The sequence below is a fragment of the Taudactylus pleione genome, unplaced genomic scaffold (assembly GCF_031769625.1).
Source record: "Taudactylus pleione unplaced genomic scaffold, aTauple2 ptg000377l, whole genome shotgun sequence".
In the NCBI taxonomy this organism is placed as follows: Eukaryota; Metazoa; Chordata; class Amphibia; order Anura; family Myobatrachidae; genus Taudactylus; species Taudactylus pleione.
This window is the reverse complement of record NW_028284778.1, coordinates 4,728,801-4,755,780: the sequence shown is the minus strand read 5'-3', so window position 1 is coordinate 4,755,780 and position 26,980 is coordinate 4,728,801. Positions and strand designations below refer to the sequence as shown.

Genomic DNA, 26,980 nt, shown 5'->3' with positions numbered 1-26,980 from the left:
GAAAAAGTAAATTGTGACTCTGTGACCCCTTATAATAGAATACGTTCAGTATCCCAGCCAGGGATGGCCATCGACCATCAATGATTCATATTCATCGATGGTTTATGGCCGATGTTGAATGCTTTTGCCATCGATGGGGGAGAACCAGATGGTTTCCCTCCATCAATGTCTAAGCATAACCAAATGTTTTTTTTTACAAGGTGCTGGGACACGGAGCGTAGCTCTGCCCCCGGCACCCACAAAGCCCCGTCCCCCATGTTCTGATTGGCCAATGGGTCAGTCACTCAAAAAACAGGGACGACCATCAGTTGGTGAAACAATCGATGGTCATCCATTGCATAGTTGGTAACCATCGATGGTAACCACACCAATGGCCATCCCTAATCCCTGCTGTCGGGATGCCAGTGCTTAGAATACCGGCGCCGGAATCCAGACACCTGTTGGAATCCCAGCGCCGGCATCCCGAAGGTAAGTACTGTGGATAGGGGGAGGGTTAGTGTTATGGGTTTAAGGTGCGGGGAGGTTAGAATTAGGCACTAGGGGGGAAAGTTAGGTTTAGGCACCAGGGACTGTGGGTTAGGATACCTACCGACAGGTGTCTGTATCCCAGCGTCAGGATTTTGGCCGTCGGAATCCCGAGCGCCGGCATCCCATACCCATCCCCTTATAACAGTCTCCAACACTGTTCTTATGGCCACTTGGGGCCTGATTCAGAGTTGAGCGCTACTGCATTAGCAGCTGCAACTTTTTACGCAGCTACTGTGAGATAATATGCAAATACGGGATATGTACTTAGACTCCCTAAGGCGACCTTTTAAAATCCTTGCTGATGCATTAAAAGGCGCAGGTCGGTTGCAGATCCTTCGACAGTCGGCCATCTGAGTAAGTCTATGGCTACTATGAATGGGCATTGGAACTAAGACAGGGGCACCAATGAAAGTGCATACAAAGACACAGTCACTGGATCCGACACACCTATAACACGATTGCGACAAGACCACGTTATTCAAGCCACACCTCCGTTACCACACTGTCAATCACTCTGTGTCTAAATTCTCTCTGCGAACGACACTGCAGAGGCATTGAGACGCATGCGCTGTGCTACATAGATGCATACGTACTACTAAAAACATCAGACCAGCCTTGTAAACATCAGCATAGCATACAACTTGTATCAGGACTTTGCTACCTTAACTCTTTTCTGAGGGGTCAGGACGATTTTGCCTTTCTTTCATGCACATCACATAGGTTGCATGCTGCAGAGTCAACACACGATACCTGTGTACTTGACAAAGCTCACTGATTGGGGATGTAGTTGACATCCCGGCTGCGTTGGGATCCCGGCACAAATCAGAATCCCAGCACCGGCAAGTATTAGGATTAGGGGGAAGGTTAGGGGTTAGCCACTAGGGGGAGGGTTATGGTTAGGCTGCGGGGAGGGAGCGTTAGGGTTAGGCTGTGAGGAGCGTTAGGGTTAGGCTGCGGGTAGGGAGAGTTAGGGTAGGGCTAATTATCTGTAGGCGTCAGGATTTTGACCGCCAGGATCCTGAGAGCCGGCATTCCGTACCCAACCGCTGAATTGCACATGTTGTTCCAAGTGCATTTGCAAACATATCGCTGCGATGTCCGCAAATTATTAAGGTGCCACCTCACAGTGCAAAAGTCCCTGTAAATTGAATCTGACCCAAAATACATAAAAGAGATTCTTCTATCTATTCAGTATGGATTCGGCGGTTACTCTCACTGGGTGCAAACCATCGATGGTGTGAAGAGTGATAGGCAGTGGGCCAATCAAGGAAAGGGGCGAGGTTAAGCACCGTTCCCCCGAAGTCAAGGAAAAAATATATTGCTGCCTCTAAAACATCAATGGCAAGACCACCTCAGGAAAATTATCAGTTGTTTTTAAACAGCGATGGTCATCCCTACTTAGTACATCAAGAAACTCTGACAGACTGCCTAGGCTCAGTGACTTTACCCAAGGGAGAGACATCGAAAGGGTCATCATCAATGGTGCAGTTGGGACTTTTCATCGATGGCATGAAAACCACCGAAATCAACCATCTGTGGTTTCATCTCCATTGAGGGGCTTTCATACTGTGGGCAGTAGGCCAACTGGGGAAGGAAAGGAGGGCAGAACTGAACGTGGGTGGGCAAATGAGTCAATCAGAAATAGGGGGCAGGACAGAGTTGATGCCAGGTGTGGTGCTAAGCTCCACACGCCTACGCCAGAGAGGTAAAAAAAAAGCATCCCCGCCTGCTCTGCATCAATGGCTAAACCATCAACCAGTCCACGGGTGCTTAACCATGGAAGGTGGGTGGCCATTTCTAGTTACTACTTTTTAAAGTCAGACAGCGACCATGGCATTCCATCATTTTCTGCAGATAAACATTGATAACAACACAGTCTGGTCCACCTGTATTATTATACACACTACAGTCTGCTCACCCTGCAAGTACAGCATGGTTACAATAGAGACTGCACCACCTGCTGTATATTAAAAATATTATAATTAATTGCGGTCAGACACAACAACGCTGGCTCCTCTCTGCTTCGCCACATGCCAGTTGCGTAGTTGCGATCGAAGCCTCACTGTTTCCGTATGCTTCATGTGACATGCAGGGGGCGGGATTGAAAGACCGCACAAACCAGAAGTATGGTGGAACGCACAGACCGGAAACCGGGTGGAGACTGACCGGAAGTAAGGTGACCAAATATCCTTTCCTGGCGGGTCTTCGAGTGGGAGGAGGGTTAGGCGGTGACGGTGCGCGGGTGTGAGTACAGAGGATAAATGTGGCACCATTACCAAATGTAACCTCGTTATATTGTGCAGCACAGACCTATCTCCCACTCTCATGTCTCCCGCTGCCTCCTCCTCCTCATGTGCCACAGGGTTCCCCGGCTCCAGGCCCAGCTAAAGCCTCATAATGCCTCTTCCTGCCCTGCTCAGCCTGCTGTGCCCATTTCATAGTGCTCGTCTAGTGGCCTAATGAAGATATCATAATAGCCTCCCAGTGCCCACTCTATAGTCTTTACATCCTCACTGTATCCACCCCATAAAGCCCTCCTTATACATACTGCTCACCCCATAATGCCCCCTGCATAATGTCTGCCTTATACAGTACATTCATACTGCTCACCCCATAATGCCCCCTGCATAATGTCTGCCTTACATTCATACTGCTCACCCCATAGCCCCTTAATGCACCGTGCATAATGCCTGCCTTATATAGTACATTCATACTGCTCACCCTATAGCCCCTTAATGCAACCTGCATGCCTGCCTTATACATTCATACTGCTCACCCCATAGCCCCCTGCATATTGTCTGCCTTATACATTCAAAATGCTCACCCCATAGTGCCCCATGCATAATGCCTGCCTTATACATTCATAGTGCTCCCTGCATATTGCCTGCCTTATACATTCATACTGCTCACCCCATAGTGCCCCCTGCATAATTAATGCCTGCCTTATACATTCATACTGCTCACCCCATAGTGCCCCCTGCTAGTGAAAACACCATCAAAATCCATCCTGTGGATTAAGAGATTAGCCTGAATGAATAGGCAGAACCCTAAACTAGGGACTTTATCATATATATATATATATATATATATATATATATATATATATATATATGAGATTGTGATCAATTAACTCCTAATAAAACATTATTAGGTAGGTGGATTTTAATTGATGTCTCATTACACAGGGTTACACTGTAGTGAAGAAGACAACCGGAGAGTGTGAGACATCCATTAGCCGTCCCTGTGTGAAAGGAGGACCGAGCAGAATCTCCACCTCCCTCACTGATACATGAGAGGCACAATGACCAGAAGATCCTGGAACTCACCAACAAGATCATTCAGCTGGTGACTCCTGGGAATGGGATATTATACAGTAACACCAGGGGATTTGTCTGGGTGATGACTGGAGAGGTGACTGCTGGGAATGGGACATTATACAGTAACACCAGGGCATTATACAGTGACACCAGGGGATGTGTCTTGGTGATGACTGGAGAGGTGACTGTTGGGAATGGGGCATTATACAGTAACACCAGGGGATGTGTCTGGGTGATGACTGGAGAGGTGACTGCTGGGAATGGGACATTATACAGTAACACCAGGGGCTGTGTCTGGGTGATGACTGTATCATTGTGTATGTCAGGATGTCACTGTCTATCTCTCACCATGCAGGAGAGGGAGTATACAGAGGAACACGGATCTGTACAAGGACGTGATGATGGAGAATCACCAGCCCCTCACATCACAGGGTAAGAGGAAATTTGCAATAATTGTAATGAGAAGAGCAGTTTTGAGAACCACCTAGATACACTCATTATTTGCTAATCACATTTATACTAGTGTTCACACCTGGGTCAGAGAGGGGTAAGTCACCTGGCGTAAAAAGGGGGCACCCAGAAAGGGGGCATGACCTTAAGACAGAGAGAATGCTGTGCAACCGCAAAGCTCTCCCTTACGGTGACTGTTTCACTGTAACTTTTCCCATCCCCGGGACATTGTGGCCCACGGGTGTGGACGGCATCTGGCAGGCTGTTTCATGGGGGCACCACCATTAGGGCAGTGTGCATTTTACAGTTTTAAAATTAGGCAGGGCATAGCGCCCTGCTAACACTGCTTTGCGGGGACATTAATATACAATGCACTCAGTCACTGTGTGTCTTCTACAGATGGAGCCAGTAACAGAAATACCCCAGAGAGATGTCCCCGTCCTCTATATTCCCAGGGCTGTACAGAGGAGAATCACAGGGCCCCACAGGAGGATCAGGTAGGTGGGATTTATTGTCTCACCAAATACCAAAGTGACTCGCAATATAATTGTATTTTTTATTCTCCTATAATGATTTTAGACATAAATATTCCTTTTATTGTTTTATGGGTTAATTAGGGTGAATACCTGACTGATATTAAGGTAGAAGAGATGTATGTGAGGGGTGATCAGCAGTGTAAGGAGGAGGAAATCCCTACAGACATCAGCACAGGTGAGTAATAATCACTTATTACAGAGTCATATATTAGACTCCGCTCTCCTTTTCACATAATGTCATTGTGTGTTACCATCCCAGAGATCTGATCAGTGTCCTTCTCACACTCTCTGGTGTATCTCATACATCAGGAGCCGCCAGCCCCTATTATACTCCTGCTCTCCTCCTCACATCATGTCACTGTGTGTTACCAGCCCAGAGATCTGACCAGTCTCCTTCCCACACTCTCTGGTGTATCTCATACATCAGGAGCCTTCAGCCTCTATTATACTCCTGCTCTCCTCCTCACATCATGTCACTGTGTGTTACCAGCCCAGATGTCTGACCAGTCTCCTCCCCACACTCTCTGGTGTATCTCATACATCAGGAGCCTTCAGCCTCTATTATACTCCTGCTCTCCTCCTCACATCATGTCACTGTGTGTTACCAGCCCAGAGATCTGACCAGTCTCCTCCCCACACTCTCTGGTGTATCTCATACATCAGGAGCCTTCAGCCTCTATTATACTCCTGCTCTCCTCCTCACATCATGTCACTGTGTGTTACCAGCCCAGAGATCTGACCAGTCTCCTCCCCACACTTTCTGGTGTATCTCATATATCTGTACAAGTGACATCCACATAGTACTTTAATAACTGATTAATGGGATTGGATGCTGTGTGTGACATTACCTATGATCCTGTCTATGCACTTTCACATGTGACATTGGGGCCTTATTTAGATTTATATGCTGTTAGTATTGCTGCTCTCAATTCCTTAGCAGCTTTGTTAATGTAGCAGGAGATGTCTGGTGTAAATAGACACCACCTTGACTGCGTTGCAGATCCAAGTGCTGCGTCCTAAGACATAGCATCGGATCACCTGCACGACCATCGGCCATCTGAGTAACCCTCAGGTAGCCGAGGCCATGATGCCTGCGTTGGAAGACACAGACCCTGGCCTCTGCCCTCCCAGAAAACTGGGGTGACTCCCCCCCCCTCCCCCCCCCCCACCCCCCTTTTCCGGAAGGAAGGCTGGCACCGCCCCTTAGCAGGCTGCGGCTCAGGATGCACTAGATGCGACAGCTAAAGACCTGTTCTGCACATACACAGAACCGGTCATGCGCAGCCGCCCCACCATCGGAGATGTACACAACTATCAGGTTTGAGGACATCTATGAATTAGGCCCATTATCTATGAATCACTCTGTGCACTAATAGTAACACAAAATATTATGCACTACTGAGTAATAACTATATTCTCTTTTATTTGAGGCAAGCCGTATTGCAGCTACACAACTAAATGTAAGAAATAATTCAGAATATGGGTGTGTGATTAGGCGTGAAGCTGTGAATGCATTTAAAATAGTATTTTTCTTCTTCATTCCATAAGGGGACACAGGGATAACGCTGGGTATAGGCTGTTCAGAAGGACTGGGCACCAAACAGTTAAAGGCTTTGACTTCCCTGAAGCCCAGTCTCCCTCTCCCCTAAGCCCACCTCCCAGCCCCTGGAACGGCAGTTTTGTTTGGTTCCTGCAGGAGCCGGGCACACTTATTACAGTGGCTTCTTATGCAGCCTGAATAATTTTATTTTGAGTGAGCAGCACTGAGCATCCTTTAGGACGCTCAGCGCTGCCTCTCCACCAACTCCCGGTGCCCGTGGAGCTGGCAATCGGATCAGCGACCTCGACTGGGAACTCCATCGCACATGGAGGGCCTCAGCAGGATGCCTCAGGGGATAATGTAAGGCGGCATTGGTGTGGTTTCACCTACCAGTGCTGGGGGCTGCCGGCGGTTCTCTGACATCGGGTGGCCGAGTCCTCCGCAACCCTGTCAGGGCACAGGTAACTGGGAACTAACACTGATAACAGCAATTACTCTGGGGCTCCATGTTTGAAGGAGGAGGCGGGCTCTCCCTGTTTGCTCCTCCCCTGGCGAGTTCCCTCATGGAGGCTTCACTTCTGTGGGTTTCTTCGCCCCCCCTTCTCCAGAGACGCTGAGCTGCCATTTTTGTTGCACAGCTGGCTGTAGCTAGTCTCCGGAAAGCTGGGCTTCTGTCTCCCTGTATATCTTACTCCCAGGTCAGGTTATACAGTTCAGCTCCTTCCAGTTGACTGTGGTTTAGACTGTTGAGCATTCACTTCCTATTATATAAATATTGCATTGAATGTACTGTGTGCTTGTCTTCATTTGAAAGGTATTTTCTCTCTTTTTGCCTGTAAGGTTTTCTTTCTAGTTTAACTTTATACAGTCTCTCTGTATACCTTGACATATAGCCCTTGTGTTAACAGGGTGAGGGGTTCACTGTGTCCCTATATAAGTAAAACCCACTTATTAATTAATACGGCTTTACATTCATTGCACGTTCCCTTTATCGCACACATCTGTTACTACAGTTTCATGTGGGTAGTGCCATGACTTCCAAGAGCAAAGCACCTAAGGCGGTGGCCAAGGAGTTGGAAGCTCCTGTGTTACGCACATGTAGATTTTGTTCTGTTGGCATCTCCCTGCAGGATACAGTCCAGGATGGTCTCTGTATCCGGTGCTGCACAGATGCGCAGCGAGAGGTCCCATCCATAGGCACCAACCATAAGCCAGCTGTTGCAGGTAATGTTACAGCTGGTTGATCGTTTGACAACCCATGCTCTTGCTGTCCCTCCTAGCGGGGCCCAGAACATCCAGACTGGAAGGCACTAACCCACAGCCTGTTTATGCTTCAGACTCAGAGGTTTTCTCAGACCATGAAGAGATCGGTCCGTTACTTCAGATGTGAAGACCTCTTTTGTCCAGGAGGAATCCTTGTCTCAAGTAAATGTAGCAGCCTTGATTAAGGCGGTTAAATTAGTCCTGCTAATCGAGGACGAGGAACTGGCCCCTAGGTCTAAAGCTCAGTTTTTCAAGCGGCAAATGCGGGTTTCCTTAGAATTTCTTAAGTCATCGCAGCTTAAGGACCTATTAGTGGAGGCTTTTACCATTCCTAACGGATGCTTTTAGGTCTCCAAGCGCATTGCAAACTGTCGAGCGTCACAAATGGGAGTTTCCACCTCTGCTGGTTGACGCACATATTGCCCGCCTAGTTAAGGATTCTACCTTTCCTACATCTAATATGGCTTCACTTAAGGATTGACGGACATGAAGTTGGAAACCTTCTTTAAGGTTATTTATTCCCATGCAGCTGCTATGGCACATCCGGCTCGGGCTTCCGCTTGAGTGGCTAAGGCAGTTGAATGGACACCCTGGAAGAGTTCTTCTCCCATGGATCTCAAAAGAACCAGTTATTGTCCCTAGTGGCGCATATTAGGGAGGCAGACTCCAGTCTGGATAAGGCGGTCCTTGGCACTAGTATCCTAACTTCCAAAGTGTCAGCTTCCTCTGACGCGGCTAGAAGAGCCCCCTGGCTTAGTTCCTGGCGTGTCGACATGGATTCTAAGAAGGCTCTTATTCTGGGGACATTCTCTTTTGTCTTGAATTTAACAAGATTATTCCCATGGTGGCGGCGGCATCTGACAACGTTTCTACCTTCTGCGGCAGCCCCAAGATCACTAGTGTCTAATTTTCGCTCCTGTCATCCGCAATGAAAGGCCAATGGCCAAGTCTTTCTCCAGGTTCCAGGGTTCTTCCTCCAAGGGCTCCAAGCTCCGAAGCAAACAACCTTGGGCTGCCATCACAAGAACAAGACGCAGACAATAAACCTCTTTTTGGTAGGACCGGCTCTCACTCTTGTGGTGGCTCCAGGTGTCTCATTATCCCCTTTTGGATTCAGGATTGGTTTCTTCTCGCCATTCTTTGTCTATCGCTCCTCCAGTATCATCCGGTCCAAGTTCAGTCTACAACGCGACTGCAATCCCCTACATCAGCAACAACAAGAGAAAAAGAGGTAGAAATGTCCCAGAGTGGTGCACTGAAATGATATTATCTTAAAACATAACTTTTATTTATCTGTAACAGTAAAATATATCCAGATTTTACTATTACAGATAAATAAAAGTTATGTTTTAAGATAATATAATTTCAGTGCACCACTCTGGGACATTTCTACCTTTTTTTCTCTTGTTGTTGCTGTCATAATCTATATGTCAATGGTAGCATCCTCTTATTCATATGACTATTTAAAGGGGTTATTACTGTCCCCAAATTAGGGAGACATACATGTCCTGTGCGACTGGTAAACTTATTTTTATAATCACCTATATCAACCATCAGGGCAGCACCATGAAGGAGGTGAGTTGCATCCTCAGCTGGGCAGAGCGTCCTCTACCTGCACTGTCGGCGGTCCTCATTCCAAGGGTCCAGAATTGGGAAGTGAACTTGCTCAGCCGGCAGGATCTTCATCCGGGCGTCTCTTAACTTCTGGTTGATTACTGGGGCTTACTGGACATCGACTTGATAGCGTGTTTTCACAACCACAAGCTGCCGAGTTTCTATTCTCACACCAAGGGTCTGTGATCTGTTTTGGTGGACCCCCAGCAGTTTAGTGGGTCTTCCGTCTCATGTACATATTCCCTCTCCATCGACACTCTTCTGCGTCTTCAACTTCAGCCAAATCTACTATCTCAGAACACTTGCTTCAATCCGGGTCTGGCCCGCCTTGCTTTTACAGAGTGGCTCTTGAGATATCCATCCTGAGGGCCAAGGGCTTTTCGAGGTCAGTTATTCGTACCATGCTAAATGCCAGCAAAGCCACCTCAGCTAAGATGTATCACCGGGTTTGGAGGATTTACTTCGCTTGGTGTTTGGTCAGGGGCCTTAACCCCAGGTCTTTTTGACTCTCCCAAGTTCTCTCCTTCCTACAAGCGAGTCTGGATTTGGGTCTGTGCCTTTCGTTCCTGAAGGTTCAGGTTTCTGCCCTTCGATACACTTTTAGTGACTGATTGCGTTGTTGCCTAATGTCCGAACTTTCTTTCAGGGAGTCCTCCACGTGCAGCCCCCATTTGTTCCTCTGGTAGCTCCATGGAACTTGTCTTTAGTGCTTTGGGCTCTTCAGTCTTCTCCCAATGAGCGATTGGAGTCGGTAGACATTCGCTGGCTCACGTGGAAGATGGTTTTCCTTTTGGCAATCGTGTCAGTCAGGAGAGTGTCAGACTTTGAGCGCTGTCGTTTATGGTCTTTCACTCTGACTGGGCTGTTCTTCTGATAAGGTTAGGCAACCTTCTGAAGGTAGTTTCTCGGTTCCACATCAATCAGGAGATTGTGATTCCGGCCTTTCAGTCACCTTATTCTTCACCGGAGGAGGCCTCTTTGGATGTGGTGAGGGTCCTCCGGATCTGTGTGGACCGCACTGGGGATATCCGTAAGTCAGATTCCCTTTTTGTACTCTGTGGCTTTCACACACGGGGCTGGCCAGCTATGAAGCAGACCTTGGTCCGCTGGCTCCGTTTGACTATCCGCCACACGTACGCCGCGGCTGACCTCCTTGCTCTGGCTGTGGTGACTGCTTATTCCACCAAGTTGGTAGGTGGTACTTGGGCAGCACGCTGGAGTTCCTCGGCAGAGCAGTTTTGCAGGGCAGCTAGCTGGTCTCCTTTTTACACGTTTCTCTGATTCTATTCCTTTGGCACTTTCATCTCCCCGGACGGGACTTTTGGGCGAAGCATTTTCAGTGCAGCTCAGGAGCGTCCCCTCCCTTAAGGGAATTGCTTTGGAACGTCCCAACGTAATCGCTGTGTTCCCTATTGAGTGAAGAAGAAAAGGAGATTTATGTTCTTACCTGGTTAAATCCTTTTCTTCAAGATCCATAGAGGACACAGGGCACCCACCCATACACACCTGGCTTGTGGAGGTTTGTTCTGTTTCTGGTTCCTCTGTACATCTCTTCTGTGTGTGTGTGTGTGTGTGCGCGCCTTTCTTGGCCTACCTGGGGGTGGGGTACAGGGGAGAAGGAGGCATGTCTGCCAGGAAGTCAAAGCTTTTAACTGTTTGGTGGCCGGTCCTTCTGCACAGCCTACACCTCACTGTTGTCCCTGTGTCCCCTATGGATCTCGAAGAAAAGGATTTAACCAGGAAATAATATAAATCTGTTTTTTCTTTTAGAAAATGGGTGAGGTTAGTAAGGGGAAACACCAGCTTTCTGCCTGGAAACGTGATCCTACTCCAGAGGATGTTGGTGATTTCATTTCAGCTTCTCACCTGCAGACTTAGGACACAGCAAGGAAGCTCTCAGCCTAGAATGCTGCCTTTCCAATGCCTAGACCTTCCCTACTGATAAGTCACAGTACTGGATGTAGGACGGTATCTGGACTGACATTTGCTCACTTTCTACAAAGTAAATCATATAGACGGTGCTAATGCTCTCACAGTGGGATGTTCTGCACTTTAATGTGATCACCATGAGGACGTAGGACATGAATTTAACCCCTTTGTTGTGCAGGGTTTTCTCAACCCTTTTCTTTGCCCAAATTTTATGGTTTGCGATCGTCAAGTTCAGGGAGGATCAAGGGCCACATGGGCCAAAAATGTTTAAGGGCCTATTGTGAGAAGCAGAAGAGGTGTGGCCAATGCTGGTGGGTGTGGCCAGTACCATGTGGGCATGTACACCCCCCTACACCATCAGCTCCAATGTCTCCCTAAATACGTAAAAGTATAAGAATTGCATCATTTTGTCAGGAAAATAGAAATACAATTGTAATACTTTTGATTTATGGCCGACTGTGTGGCCAGTTGGTGGCTGACCCTCGTCATGATGATGGGCTTATTTGTTTATGGAGCCCTGGAGCTGTGGTCCCATCCGCCCAATTGTTAATCCTCACGTTCCAGTTATTAAGATGGCTATTTAGTGTTGCAGCATCCACACAATTTATACCTTGCTCTTAGAAGACTTGGAAGTGTCAGAAAGTACCATCGGCCTTTTTGCTTCTAACACGTTTGATAGAATTTAACAAGAATGGTGGAAAGTGTTTTTTATTTGATACAACATGGATTTAAGCATTACACCCTCCCCATGTGTGGATTTTTTTTTTCCATAGTCATTGTTAATAACTACTAAATGGGGAAATAGTTTGAAAGACAGGACTCCCTGCACCCCATCATGTGTTTAGGCCAGTATGGGGTGATATAGGACACATGCACATCATTTGATAAGAGAAGAAAATGTATTCTGTCACTGTGCGTCTCCTACAGATGGACCCCATAACATAGATACCCCAGAGAGATGTCCCCGTCCTCTATATTCCCAGGATGGTACAGAGGAGAATCACAGGACCCCACAGGAGGATCAGGTAGGTGGGATTGGGGGTCTTAGTAAATACTGACTTATCACAGTGATTTTTGTTTTAAAGAGAAGCTGTGTGTGATCTTCTACTGTTCACTCTCAGTGAAATCAGACATTTTGAAAGTGTTCTTGTTTTATGGGTTAATTAGGGTGAAGACCTGACTGATATTAAGGTAGAAGACATGAAGGCAGAAGAAGAGACGTATGTGACAGGTGACCAGCAGTGTAAGGAGGAGGAAATCCCTACAGATATCAGCACAGGTGAGTAATAATCACTTATTACAGAGAAGAGTCACAAAGATGGGTGGTGCTGCACACAAGGACTGAAACAAGGATAGCATGAAAATCCGCCAAGGTTTATTGTAATTTAACAAAATCATAAATACTTATATAAAATAATCACCCCTGGAAAACTAAACTAGAATATCATAAAATAGCACATATAGATCGGACTGTGTAACAATAACATGTTATATATATATATATATATATATATATATATATTTATTTTTTTTCGTAGCAATACATACTACAGGCTATTGAATTAGCATATTCTGGTACGCAGCCTCTTTATCTAATTATACTACTGATTTAAAAAGAATTACTACACTATGGCCCTCATTCAGAGCCGTACGCTCTGAGCAGAGCGCACGCTCTGAATGAGGGCCGCCCTCCATAATTATGGAGCGTCCTCCTGGACGCTGGTATAGCTGTGGGTCACCACCCACAGCCTATACGAGCGTGCAGTTTGATGGCCGCGATGGTCTTGACCATCGCGACCATCGCCACTGCGAGCCGGAGCCTGCGGTTGAGTTTTTCAACCGCAAGGCCCGGAGTGATTTTGGCTCTATCAGAGCCAAAATCACTCACACTGACATCACTAGTGATGTCAGTGGGCCGGCTTCTGACGGTAGGCGTTCCCTTGGGAACGCCCCCGTCAGGGAGGCACGCCCACCAAAGGGGGCGTGCTGTCAGTCAACATCGACAGCACGCCCCCTTTGATCAGACACAACGAGCGAAGGAAAGTCCTTCGCTCGTCGCGTCTGGCGCATGCGCACGACGGAGCTCCCGCTGTCGTGCGCATGCGCAGTGCACAACATCGACCCACTTGCGAGCGGACAGCCGCTTGCGAGTGGATCTGAATCAGGCCCTATATACACACTTTTCCCTCTCTGAGCTTGTACAAACTCTGTTTTAAGGTGATCCAGGTGACGACATGCCATATTATCCTTCCAGAGTGGACCACTCATTTCTGGATTGCAGATAAGCTTAAAAGAATTTAATTTTGATACGCACAATCAGTATTTGAGCATCGGTATATCATTTGTTTGAATTACTACACTATTAGGCGCATGTCTTCTTAAACCTCTTTTCCAGAACTACTCCGTCCGTGGGCCAAACAGACCCCAAAGAGGACTGCTGCCGCCTTTTCATTTAAGGATTAGTGACTGCACTGACCACACTTTATACCAGTTTTTGCACTGTCTGCACGTTAATACACAGATATTTCAATATTACGTCATTTAACTTAGACTGAGGGAACCACTATTTACTGTGCGCCGTCCCTACACATCTCTTCACACACACACACACACACATATATATATATATATATATATATATAAATATATATATATATATATATATATATATAAAGAACACTGGGTGTAGAATTGAGGACTCAAGACAGGTAGGTACTCGGTAAAGCAGTGTCTTTAATAGCAGCAGACACCTCACTTTAGCATGCCAACTCAGGCTTAGGCCTGGAAACACAGGTACATACAGAAAATAAACAAATGAACATAAAAGGGCCCAGCACTCCTCGTTCTTAGCAGTCAGTCCACTGCAGTGGCTTGCAGCCACAATCAGCCATGCTCTCCCAGCATAGCCCTTGGTCCCTGGCACTACAGTCACTTTGGCCTACTAACTGGCTGCTCTTCAGCATCAGTGTCCAGAGCACTAGGTGTATAAGAGTTTTAACCTCTTCCTGTTTCTCACTGATGAACTGCAGCTGGGTCTGTAACTGAAAACCTGGAGTTCCACACTTCCACTGGTGCTGCAGAATGCACAGGATTCACTCTAGTGTCCCTTGGAGGGAGCTGATCCCACAGGTATATGGGCATTTCAGGTGAGAGACAACCCCTCTCACCACATATTTACATACGCTTTTCCAAGGCTGAGGAAGCGCACCTCTTTTGCCACGGCCGACTCCACTGAGCTTTCTCAAGCTTCCAGAACAATGTGTCCATGTTTTTATGTTGAGCTCCCGGCCGATGCTGTACGACAAACTTGTACTGCTGGATGGTCAAGAACCAGCGCGTCACTCTGGGTTTAACTTCTTTGTTGAGGTGCATCTACCTCAGAAGGTGCGTGATCTGTGACTAAGACAAATTCGCTTCCCAGTAGATAATACTTCAGGGCTACTACTGCCCACTTTATTGCCAAACAATCAAACTCTACAATGGCGTATTTTGTTTCTTGTGACAACAGCTTTCTACTTAAGCAGAGGATCAGCTTTTCTTCGCCCGCAAAGGACTATGATAAAACAGCTCCTAAGCTTGACGTGGAGGCGTCGGTTTGCAGGACAAAAGGTTTTCAGAAATCCGGTGCATGTAGAACCGGTTTGGAACACAGGACCATCCTCATATCTTCCCAGGCTATTTTGGCCCAGATAATTATTTCTGGTTGAGAATTCTTAAGAGTCTCAGTCAGGGGTAAAGCTCTGAAATTTAGAATGAAACGGTGGTAATAGCCTAGCATCCCAAGGAAAGTTCTCATATGTTTCTTGGTGGAGAGTCTTGGCCAGGACTGAATCTCCTCCACTTTCCACATTTGGAGATTCACTTGCCCATTGCCAATCACATACCCGAGGTAAGTGGCCTCTGAAAGTCCGATGGTAAACTTGGCTGGTTTAGCTGTAAACCTGTGCTGTCTTAAGCTCTCTAGCACTTTCAGAACTTTAGGCAAGTGTTCGTCCCAACTTTCTGTATAGATGACAATATTGTCTAGCTAGGCTGTAGCGTACCCCTAGTGTGGCCTCAGCGGCCGATCCATGGCATGTTGAAATGTCACTAGCGTCCCATGAAGGCGTTGAGAAGGCAGTCTTCTGCTTGGTGGTCTCACTTAGAGGAATTCCCAGTATCCCTTCGTGAGATCCAGGATTGTAAGATACCGGCTACTCGCTAAATTTTCTAATAATTTGTCCACCCATAGTATCAGGTATGCGTCAACCTTGAAACCTGATTCAGCCGCCTAAAGTCGTTACAAAAACATATGGCTCCTGATGGTTTGGGGACCAACAAAATAGGACTTGACCAGTTACTTCTGGAATACTCAGTGACCCAAAGTTGGAGCATCTCTTTCACTTCTTGCTGGACTGCTTGCCGCCGTGCCTCAGGGATGCGATATGGTCGCTGCTTTACAACAACTCCTTTAGGTGTATTTATCTCATGCTCTGCTAAAGCAGTGCACCCTGGCAGCGAAGAAAACACATCCTGATTATTGCGAACTAAGGCTTCCGCTTCTTTTCACTGTTCTGCTGACTAGGTGTCTGCCAGCGGAACTTCTGTAGGGCCAGGCGAACTAGAGCGGCCCCGAGGAACCTGAGAAGTGGCGGTTTCCAGCACATCCATGGCAATATCTATATTGGGTATAACATCTCTGCAAATATTTTTGTCTGGCTGTAACCGGGCAAAGTGTTGCCGATTTCTTTCATCAAACATTAATTGTGCAGAGGTTCCCACTCCAAAGAGGACTGGACGTGTTTTTCCACTTTTCTTTTTACGAGGCAGGGCCTTGGAGACCTTGACGTTGTCTCTGTGGTTCCTTTAAGAGCTCAACAAATCCTGGGAAATTGCGTCCCTATATGATAGGATAGAGGAGCTTAGGACCAACCGCGGCGACCACCTCATAAGCGCGCCCCTTTATGGTGAGGCTCACTCGTACCCGGGAGACGTTTTCTGCGGATCCATAAACGCAGAGTACATTCAACTAAGCCTGGCATGTTTCTTCTTCAGGGTCCATAAGCTCCACAGGAAGACCTTAGGGGGTATAGGTTGTGAACCAAATCCGGGCACCACCCAGTTAAGCTTTCAGCTCCCAGGATGCACTGGGTCCACTCTTTTAAAACCACCATCTTTTGTGAGCGGCAGTGCGGTCTTCTAGCCGAAGCCAACTTCACCCCTCTCTGGCAAGTTCTGCCACCTGCATCCGAATTGGGACCCCTGGTAATAGGGCCCATTCGTGGAAGCACTGCGCTTTCCCAGAAGGAGTGAGACCTGACGTGGCCAGAATGGAACTTTTGACTGTCATATTTCTTTGCATCAGCAGAGGACAATTCAGCATAGGCTTTCTGAGCCTCACCAGTGAGATAGGGGGCCATTCTATCAGCCCAAGTGTCTGCTGGCCATTTTAAGCGCTGTGCCATCCTCTCAAATATTAACAAATACACCTCTGTGTCACCTGAAGCTAATATTTTCTTTAGATGCCCAGCAGTTGTGCCCACTGACTGGGTCACCAGCTGCGACATTTGTTCCTCTGTCTTTTAGTGAGAGGCCAACAAATTTACTATAGTGTGCCTCCATTTTTACAGTGGGAGAGGTAAGTACAGTAGAAACTTAGGGGCTTTTATATAAGAGCAATGACTAGCCAGTTTACACAAAAAAATATATCTTTAGCAATGCACAGTCAAATAAGTTCAGTACAGCAGAGGCAAAACACTTTTTCAGAAAAGCTGGGGTTAAACGGAACACAAGAAAAAAACAACTGTTTTTTCCCTTGCACCAATGCAGTGCTTAATTAAACCTCAGTATGTGAACTCTGTTCAAACAACAGTTGAACTTAATTACACAGCATGCAAACACTGGCTGGTGAACATACTAATCAGCATTGCCTTGTCAGCTGGAAGCGATCTGGCGTTTGCGCTGCGAGACAGCAGTGCAGTTCCCTGTATGGGCCACCAAATGTAACACTGGGTGTAGAAATGAGGACTCAAGACAGGCAGGTACTCTGTAAAGCAGTGTCTTTAATAGCAGCAGACACTGCACTTTAGCATGCATACTCAGGCTTAGGCCTGGAAACACAGGTACATACAGAAAATAAACAAATGAACATAAAAGGTCTAGTACTCCTCGTTCTTAGCAGTCAGTCCACTGCAGTGGCTTGCAGCCACAATCAGCCATGCTCTCCCAGCATAGCCTTTGATCCCAGGCACTACAGTCACTTCGGCCTACTAACTGACCACTATTCAGCATCAGTGTCCAGAGCACTAGGTGTATGAGAGTTTTAACCTCTCCCTGTTCCTCACTGATGAACTGCAGCTGGGTCTGTGTAACCATGAAAACCTGGAGTTCCACACTTCCACAGCTACTGCAGAATGCACAGACTTCACTCTAGCCTCCCTTGGAGGGAGCTGATCCCACTGGCAATTCAGGTGAGAGACAACCGCTCTTACCACAATAAATCTATAAATAAAATAATTTTATATATATATATATATATATATATATATATATATATATAAAACCTCCTATAAGCGGTACTCCTCTGGACTGGAAAAAACAAACAACAGGAGACGGTGGTGGTGTTCCAACGTTTCGGATGTTACTCCTTGTTCACGGAACAGACAAATACAAAGAACATACACATACAAATGCACTTACCTATATAGTGTGTCTATAAAAAAGACTCACACCGTGAGTTGTCCCTCCGGCCCGATATCGGCATCCACCGCACTTCCGGGTTCGCGTCACTTCCGGTTTCGCCAGCCGGAAGTACGTCCGTGGTCATGCTCGGTCCCGTAGCCATAGAGACAATGTACACAGGGAGTCTGCACCACACCCCCTACCAAGTGACATAAACAAAAGAACCGTAAAGCACACAGTTAAAGGGCAGATGCTGATAAAATATATGAATACTAATAACTACTCAACAACAGAGATGACTTGCACATATAACTCATAAGTGACCAAGCACAAATGAAACAAAAAAGAAAAAAATGATAAATATCAAAGTTTATGATATACTCAAGCAGACACCCTGTGGGAGAAACTGAACACTATACCTTATACATATCTATTAATAAGACCATAAATGACTGGCAAACGCTATCAAAGCAATTTTAGTGAAAATCTGCCAGCCACTCGGCAATCATGAAAACGTGCCTGTCATAACACAAAAACAGCAACAACAATGCTGCAATGTGTATGACAGCACTACAAAAATACAGCATAGGAGGCCTGTTCATTGAGTCCCCTAGGTCTGACAGTGTCAAGGCGATGTATCCAGTGCATCTCCCTCTGCAAGAGCTTTTTGTCACTATCTCCTCCACGCACATCCTCCAGGACCTGGTCTATGATGATGTAGCGCAAAGCTGCAAGACTGTGTTTGGCTGCTGCGAAATGTTTAGCAACAGGCTGATCAATGTTCTTGCCACTAAGGGCCCCAATAATGGCAGAACGATGTAACGCCATCCTGTCTCTGAAAGGTCTGATGGTCTTACCCACGTAGCAAAGCCCACAAGGGCACTTGATCATATAAACTACGTGGGTGCTAGTGCACGTCACAGGGCTCCTGATGTCATACCTTCGGCCAGAGTGTGGATGAAAAAAGTGTTTCGAGCTAATAAGATAACTACACGTTGTGCATCCCAGACATCTGTAACATCCACCCGGTTTCATTCTGATTTTGGGTGTTCCCAATTGTGAGATGTCCGTACGCACAACCCAGTCACGCAGGTTCTTCCCACTCTTATAACAAGACATGACTCTGCTTCGTTTGAAAATCTTCAAATCTTTGTCTTGCTGAATCATGGGCCACAGTCTTTTGACCGTTTTTTTAATGGTATTATCCCTGGTGTTGTACCTACGTATCCAATGGATACAATCTTGTTGAGGTATTGGAGTTTTAGCACTTAATGTACTGGATCGTGTGATCTCATTTACTTTGTTTACTGCAGTCTTGAGATTTGTTTTAGAGTAACCTCCTTCCAGAAACCGTTCTTTCATTTGTTCAATACTGGTGTGAAGTGCTGATTCATCACTGGTGATTCTTTTAGCCCCTACAAGTTTAGAATAGGGCAAACCTTGCTTAAGGGATTCTGGGTGATGACTCTGTGCCAATAATAAGTTGTTTCTATCTGTAGGTTTCCGATAGATAGAAGTGTGAAGTGTACCTCCAGATTTGACAATATTGACATCCAAAAATTGTACGTTATTTTGACTCATTTGGTATGTGAATTTGATTGGACAGTTCATCCCATTAATTTCATCAATCCATCCTCTGAAATTGATCAGTACCAGTCCAGAACAGTAAAACATCATCAATGTATCGAGTGTAGAATATTATCGAACTGGTATGTGCAGACGAGGAAAATAACTTGTTTTCAGTGAGAAACATGTACGCATTCGCGTACGAGGGTGCGACGTTCGAACCCATCGCACACCCCGTACGCTGCACAAAAAACTCTCCATTAAACAAAAAGAAGTTTCTGGTGAGTGTCAACTTCAATAATCTCAAGAAGAAATCCAGTTCTGGCCCATCATATTCAGGGTTATTGTCTAACAAACTTCTAGTTGCTTCCACTCCAGCCTCATGGGGTATGCAAGTGTACAAACTGGTGATGTCCAGTGTATAGTCGTTCTAGATTTGGAAGACTACAAGTTGGAGGTCTGTTCACAATTATGCAATAAGGAAGTATACACCAAACTAAAAGCTGACCCCACTGTGTCATTTAAAACTGAACTTGACATGATCCTTGATGAAGCTGTAAAACAAAACATCATTCCCTCAGGAGTCAGTGACTTTCTGAAGGTTGCATATCCGAGGGTCCCAATATTGTATTGTATCCCAAAGATACACAAAGATGCCATCAAACCGCCTGGAAGGCCCATAATTTCGGCACGTGAGTCACTCTATAGTAACGTCTCTACGTTTTTAGATTTCTTTTTGCAACCATGCATACAGTCCCAAGCATCTTATCTGAAAGACACTACAGCTTTACTTAACAAGCTTAGGGCCTGATTCAGAGCCACTCGTAAGCGGCAGCTCGTTCGCTCTGAGCGATGTTTGCCCAACTGCGCATGCGTACGGATCGTTATACGCATGCGCGAACCAGTCAGTGCGGCCGAAATTCATGTGCTCGCAAAATAGCGAATGCCTGCTAATTTGAGTGACATAAAGAGGCGTATGTGGGTGGTAACAGGGGAAGGTGCTTGAAAACGGGGAGTGGAGATCCGATCGCAGGCGTGCTTAAAGGTCAAAACGGGCGTTTTATGGGTGTGCATATTTAAAACAGCAGCGTCATTGACCACGTCACTGGGTTTTTTTTAAGCCAGAACTGCTCGCAAAATTGTGGTAGCAAAAACCAACCACAAGAATAGCGAGCAGTTCATACCCTGTTCGATGTACTCAATTAATCTAATAAATAGCGGACATGACGTAGGATGCGAGCGGCCAAGGGGCGTAGTTTCCCAAAAAACGACCGCAAATTTTGTACGCTCGTTCAGACCTAGAGGCGTGAACAGACCGCAAACAGCGAACGGTTCATTTGAATAGCCACCCCTATTTTCTGGACGAGCGAGCGCTAATTGCGTCCGGCTCTGAATCAGGCCCTTAGTTTGCTGGAAGATTTAGCAGATGATGTCTGGATGTGTACACTGGACATCACCAGTTTGTACACTTGCATACCCCATGAGGCTGGAGTGGAAGCAACTAGAAGTTTGTTAGACAATAACCCTGAATATGATGGGCCAGAACTGGATTTCTTCTTGAGATTATTGAAGTTGACACTCACCAGAAACTTCTTTTTGTTTAATGGAGAGTTTTTTGTGCAGCGTACGGGGTGTGCGATGGGTTCGAACGTCGCACCCTCGTACGCGAATGCGTACATGTTTCTCACTGAAAACAAGTTATTTTTCTCGTCTGCACATACCAGTTCGATAATATTCTACACTCGATACATTGATGATGTTTTACTGTTCTGGACTGGTACTGATCAATTTCAGAGGATGGATTGATGAAATTAATGGGATGAACTGTCCAATCAAATTCACATACCAAATGAGTCAAAATAACGTACAATTTTTGGATGTCAATATTGTCAAATCTGGAGGTACACTTCACACTTCTATCTATCGGAAATCTACAGATAGAAACAACTTATTATTGGCACAGAGTCATCACCCAGAATCCCTTAAGCAAGGTTTGCCCTATTCTCAACTTGTAAGGGCTAAAAGAATCACCAGTGATGAATCAGCACTTCACACCAGTATTGAACAAATGAAAGAACGGTTTCTGGAAAGAGGTTACTCTAAAACAAATCTCAAGACTGCAGTAAACAAAGTAAATGACATCACACGATCCAGTACATTAAGTGCTAAAACTCCAATACCTCAACAAGATTGTATCCATTGGATACGTAGGTACAACACCAGGGATAATACCATTAAAAAAACGGTCAAAAGACTGTGGCCCATGATTCAGCAAGACAAAGATTTGAAGATTTTCAAACGAAGCAGAGTCATGTCTTGTTATAAGAGTGGGAAGAACCTGCGTGACTGGGTTGTGCGTACGGACATCTCACAATTGGGAACACCCAAAATCAGAACGAAACCGGGTGGATGTTACAGATGTCTGGGATGCACAACGTGCAGTTATCTTATTAGCTCTAAACACTTTTTTCATCCACACTCTGGCCGAAGGTATGACATCAGGAGCCCTGTGACGTGCACTAGCATCCACGTAGTTTATATGATCAAGTGCCCTTGTGGGCTTTGCTACGTGGGTAAGACCATCAGACCCTTCAGAGACAGGATGGCGTTACATCGTTCTGCCATTAGGGGGGCCCTTAGTGGCAAGAACATTGATCAGCCTGTTGCTAAACATTTCGCAGCAGCCAAACACAGTCTTGCAGCTTTGCGCTACATCATCATAGACCAGGTCCTGGAGGATGTGCGTGGAGGAGATAGTGACAAAAAGCTCTTGCAGAGGGAGATGCACTGGATACATCGCCTTGACACTGTCAGACCTAGGGGACTCAATGAACAGGCCTCCTATGCTGTATTTTTGTAGTGCTGTCATACACATTGCAGCATTGTTGTTGCTGTTTTTGTGTTATGACAGGCACGTTTTCATGATTGCCGAGTGGCTGGCAGATTTTCACTAAAATTGCTTTGATGGCGTTTGCCAGTCATTTATGGTCTTATTAATAGATATGTATAAAGTATAGTGTTCAGTTTCTCCCACAGGGTGTCTGCTTGAGTATATCATGAACTTTGATATTTATAATTTTTTTCTTTTTTGTTTCATTTGTGCTTGGTCACTTATGAGTTATATGTGCAAGTCATCTCTGTTGTTGAGTAGTTATTAATATTCATATATTTTATCAGCATCTGCCCTTTAACTGTGTGCTTTACGGTTCTTTTGTTTATGTCACTTGGTAGGGGGTGTGGTGCAGACTCCCTGTGTACATTGTCTCTATGGCTACGGGACCGAGCATGACCACGGACGTACTTCCGGCTGGCGAAACCGGAAGTGACGCGAACCCGGAAGTGCGGTGGATGCCGATGGCGGGCCGGAGGGACAACTCACGGTGTGAGTCTTTTTTGTAGACACACTATATAGGTAAGTGCATTTGTATGTGTATGTTCTTTGTATTTGTCTGTTCCGTGAACAAGGAGTAACATCCGAAACGTTGGAACACCACCACCGTCTCCTGTTGTTTGTTTTTTTCCAGTCCAGAGGAGTGCCGCTTATAGGAGGTCATTTGTGCTGTGGACAATACAGCAGCTGAGCACCCTGGCCATATTGACTTTGATTGATGGGAGTGCCATCCTTTTGCTGGATTATATATATATATATGTTATGACAGACTTAGAACATGATGTGTTTTAATGCATATTGACACTTATCATTCTGGACAAAAAGCAAATATAGGGTATTTCTTCTTCCGGGTCCATAGGGGGTCCACAGGGTCGACCTTGGGGTGCAGGTTGGGAATCAAATCCGGGCACCACGCAGTTAAAGCTTTTAGCTCCCAGGATGCACTGGGTCCACTCTCCCTATAACCCCACCCCCAAGCCAGAGGCACCTCAGTTTTAAGTTGGTGCCTGGCCGGAGTCGGGTCACTGTTATCGCAGGGGGGCTGATTAGCAGCCACATAGCTTTATTTTTTGAGTTAAAGGTTTTTATTTTATTTACTTTTGGACTCTTCAGAGCGGCAGCATCGGACTGTCCATAGGACGTCCAAGCTGCCGCTCCATCACCCCGCCGGCGCTGAGACGCCAGTACAGACCTGGGGATCTCGGCAGGACCCCAGAGTCTATACTAGCCGTACTCTGCGGGCACCCAGAACTGCTGCCGGATCGACGGGGACAGGTAAGGTCGTGGGTCACCGCTTGCGGTGATACGCGTATTTAAAATGCAGTCTGATGCCTCCGGTCTCTGAGGAGAGACTGGAGGCAGTGGCGGCGGGCCCCCCCCCATACCTCGCGTGTACACTAGACCACCATGGACTTTAAGATCGGTGCATATAGCCGGGGCGTCCTGGGGGTTAATAGCCGGCCAGGGGAGGCAGCCTTCCCTGTTGTAGCGGCCCCTCCCCTCAGCTCAGCGCGCCTTTCAGTGCTATAGTCTGGCGTTGCTAAGCTGCTTCCTCCGCGGGCCACTTTTCCTCTGAGGTCTCCAGGCGGCCATTTTATTTCTATGGTGCAGCAAAGAACTCCTAGGACAGCAGATGGTCCAGTCCCCCTGCGTACCTCACCGTTTTGGTATATGTACACAGCGCTATAGCTTCCCAGACACTGAATCTGGGCAGTTGATTGTAGTGACATTTGCAGTATATTATATGTAATGTTTATGTATATATATTTCTGCATTGTATGTGACTTTTGCTACTGCTGACTGTCTGTGCTCTTTCTCTCACCTGTCAGTGTATATCTATCCCTTTTCTTTACAATCTACCCTATTACAGGTGTACTTAGGGTGGTTCTGAGACCTCACATATATATACTTGTCAATATTTGTGAGGTTTGTCACATACTGTTGCGTGCGTGAAGTACGTGAAATTCCCTCTGGTACCACAACAGTCTGTCATTCCCCTTGCAGAGATTACCACCCTGGGTGGATGTCGTTTCTCCGAAATGGCGTAATAATCGTCCTGTGGTTACTTCCCAGTTTCCTCTGCCGTCTAACATAGGGTAAACTGGATGATGTGTCGGGCTCCTTCCCTCTCAGACGAGGGGGAGCCTAGATCAAGTATTGTTCTTATCCCTGCTTTGGTGCTGCCAGTCAGGTCCATCCTCATTATATAGAATGTCGAACCTGCACCTAGATCAAACACGCATTAGGCATTGAGTCTTCGGCTGTGTTCCCTGTCTCTCTGACCAGCGGGTGGATCTCATGGCGGGAGTCTGGCTATCGCCAGATAGGAGGTATCACAAAAGCGTTTGGCCTCATGTTTCCCATTGCCTGAGGGTCATCACAAGTAATGGGAATCGCCTCCGGGGGTGGATTTTCATGTTACTCGTCTGATTACGAGCGTTGCTACACCTCCCATTCCTGCCTGGACGGATTCTACGGATCCGTAGGTGGTAACTTTGCCTGAAATCAATATACTCGCTTTCAGGGGCTGTTGCCTGTCTACCCATGGCTATCGCATGGTTGGCTAATGCTATTGCATACTGGGCTCAGGCATTTGTAAAGCGTTTTTCCTTCCAACACTTCTAGGGATCAAATGTTGTTTGTCACTCGCATGAAATATGCAGTTTTCATATGTGGAAGTAACTACATTGGATGCCAGTCTCCTAACCTTCAGGGTTTGGGCTGCGACTGTATCCGCCGCCATACCCTATGGCTGCGCTCTTGGAAAGCTGAGGTGCTGATACCATATATTGGGAAAATCTTGTTTGGTCCTGACCTTAACAAGATTGTAGCAACATTGGCAGTATCACTAACGGCAAGATTTCCGCCTTCAGCTACTCCCACTACAAGGCATCGGACTAAATCTGTTAAGTCTTTTTGTCCTCAGGCTCAGCCTAAAGGCCTGTTTTTTCCTAGGCTGTCAGCCTCAACAAGGGCTGCCATGCCCAGCACCGAGCAGACCTATACATCCAGACGCCCTGCTTCTAAACCTAAGGATAAACCTTCAGCCTTACGGGACAGGTCTACATCTGGGGGATTCCAGCGTGAGATACTGACTTTTTCAGTTCGCCCGTTGCTGGTGTCAAGTCACCACGGATGCTTGGGTAGGAGTTGTAGTCACTCACGGGTACTCCCTGTCATTGCTCAGGCGGCCTCTTCACATGTGGTGTTCTTCAGACCCGAACAGGGCCTTACAATCCAGACAGCTATACAGTCCTTGCGGTAAGCAGAGCTATTTATGCCAGCCCCACTATTTCAGCGAGGGACTGGTTATTCTACTTTCTGGTGCAGTGACCGAATGGTCCTCATTGGCCTATACTCTGTCTCAAATCCCTGAACCAGTTCCTAAAGGTGCCTGGGCTCAGGAGGTTACCCCTACTCTCCATCATCTGAGATTTGGAACCTGGCGACTTTATGCTATCGCTGAATATACACATACCTACGGGTAGCTATAGAGCCCTCTCATCAGCGTTAGCTCAGGTTTGCTGTGCCACAGCAACACTTACAATTTTTTGGCCTCTGCCCTGTGGACTGTCCACAGCCCCACCAGGGTTTACCAGGTTTATGGATTTTATGACAGCCCACCTGTTCAGTGTATCCGACTGCTCCAGTATCTGGACGGCCTCCTGCTCTTGGCAGGATCACCAAGGTACTTTGAAGCCATTTCAAGTTACCATTGCTTTCTTTCACAAGCACAAATGGTTAATCAACGGGGAGAAAGTCGTCCTTGCATCCCTCCCAAGGTATGATTCATCTGGGAGCTCTGCTGGATTCTCTGAATCGGAGAATCCTTTTGACGTCAGACGAGATCTCCACTCTTCATCTGCGAGTGCGTGGGATGTCTCCACAATCGACAAGTGTCATTACACTCTGGAATCCAGGGTGTCTATCCTTCGGAAGGGTGGAATATGCTCAGTTCCATTCCAGGCCTTTGCAACAACTGATACTCTCCAGATGGAACGGGTTTCTCCATCGGATCACTATTCAGACAATGATGCTCTCTCTGGAGGTGCGTCGGTCTCTATCTGGGTGGCTATGGCCATCTTATGTAGGGTAATCCTTGCAACGAAAGCCAGTCTCTGGGGTGCAGTGACCGGTCCGCACTCCTTTCGGGGCAGTTGGACGTCTGGCGATTTCTGCAAACAAAGTTATTGGAACTTTAAGCTGTCTTGGGCCCTTGTTCTGGCCTAACACATACTTCACGGTAAACCTGTAAAGGTTAAGTCCGATAATGTCACAATGGTGGCTTACATCTAGTACACACGCGTAGTTGGGCAGCAATAACAAGAATGTCACGCATTCTGACATAGGCCAAGGGTTTCCTCCCGGCCTTCTCTGCAGTGTTCATTCTGGGAGTTCTCCATTGGGAAGCGGGTTTCTCAGCCATCACGACGTGCATCCCGGGGACTGGTCTCTTCTCCATGAGAGGTTTCAACTCCTAGTGAGCAGAGGGGGCCTCCCCAGAGGTGGTTCTCATGGCCCTCCTGACTCGCACAGTGCCGATGTTAGGGTCCAGAACTAGAGGTACTGAAGCAACCTTCGGTGACGCGTTGTTAGTGAAGTGGACCTTCCACTTTGTGTACCTGTTTCCTCCGGTTTCCCTTATTTCTCGAGGTCTTCGGAAGTTTTCAATCAAGCCGGAGGTACT

The 26,980-nt window shown here is 46.7% G+C and overlaps 2 protein-coding genes across 2 annotated transcripts in view; both read left to right on the top strand.

Moving 5' to 3' along the window:
- Window positions 1–2,727: 2,727 nt before the first annotated feature.
- Window positions 2,728–26,980, top strand: part of LOC148508059 (uncharacterized) — a 60,814-nt gene continuing 36,561 nt past the window's right edge. The window contains exons 1-7 of the mRNA XM_088445068.1: window positions 2,728–2,772; window positions 3,714–3,873; window positions 4,201–4,277; window positions 4,695–4,792; window positions 4,913–5,006; window positions 12,105–12,202; window positions 12,345–12,456. Coding sequence (XP_088301194.1) covers window positions 3,818–3,873; window positions 4,201–4,277; window positions 4,695–4,792; window positions 4,913–5,006; window positions 12,105–12,202; window positions 12,345–12,456 — 535 coding nt within the window. The 5' untranslated portion in view covers window positions 2,728–2,772; window positions 3,714–3,817. The remainder of the gene's footprint in view (window positions 2,773–3,713; window positions 3,874–4,200; window positions 4,278–4,694; window positions 4,793–4,912; window positions 5,007–12,104; window positions 12,203–12,344; window positions 12,457–26,980) is intronic.
- LOC148508060 (uncharacterized) lies at window positions 21,160–22,263 on the top strand. The gene has a single exon (XM_088445052.1). It carries the CDS (start codon window positions 21,160–21,162, stop codon window positions 22,261–22,263), a length of 1,104 nt encoding a protein of 367 aa, XP_088301178.1.

What these genes read in the sequence shown, in the direction of transcription:
- LOC148508060 (XM_088445052.1), top strand. Translation starts at nt 21,160, where the DNA reads ATGTTTTACTGTTCTGGACTGGTACTGATCAATTTCAGAGGATGGATT.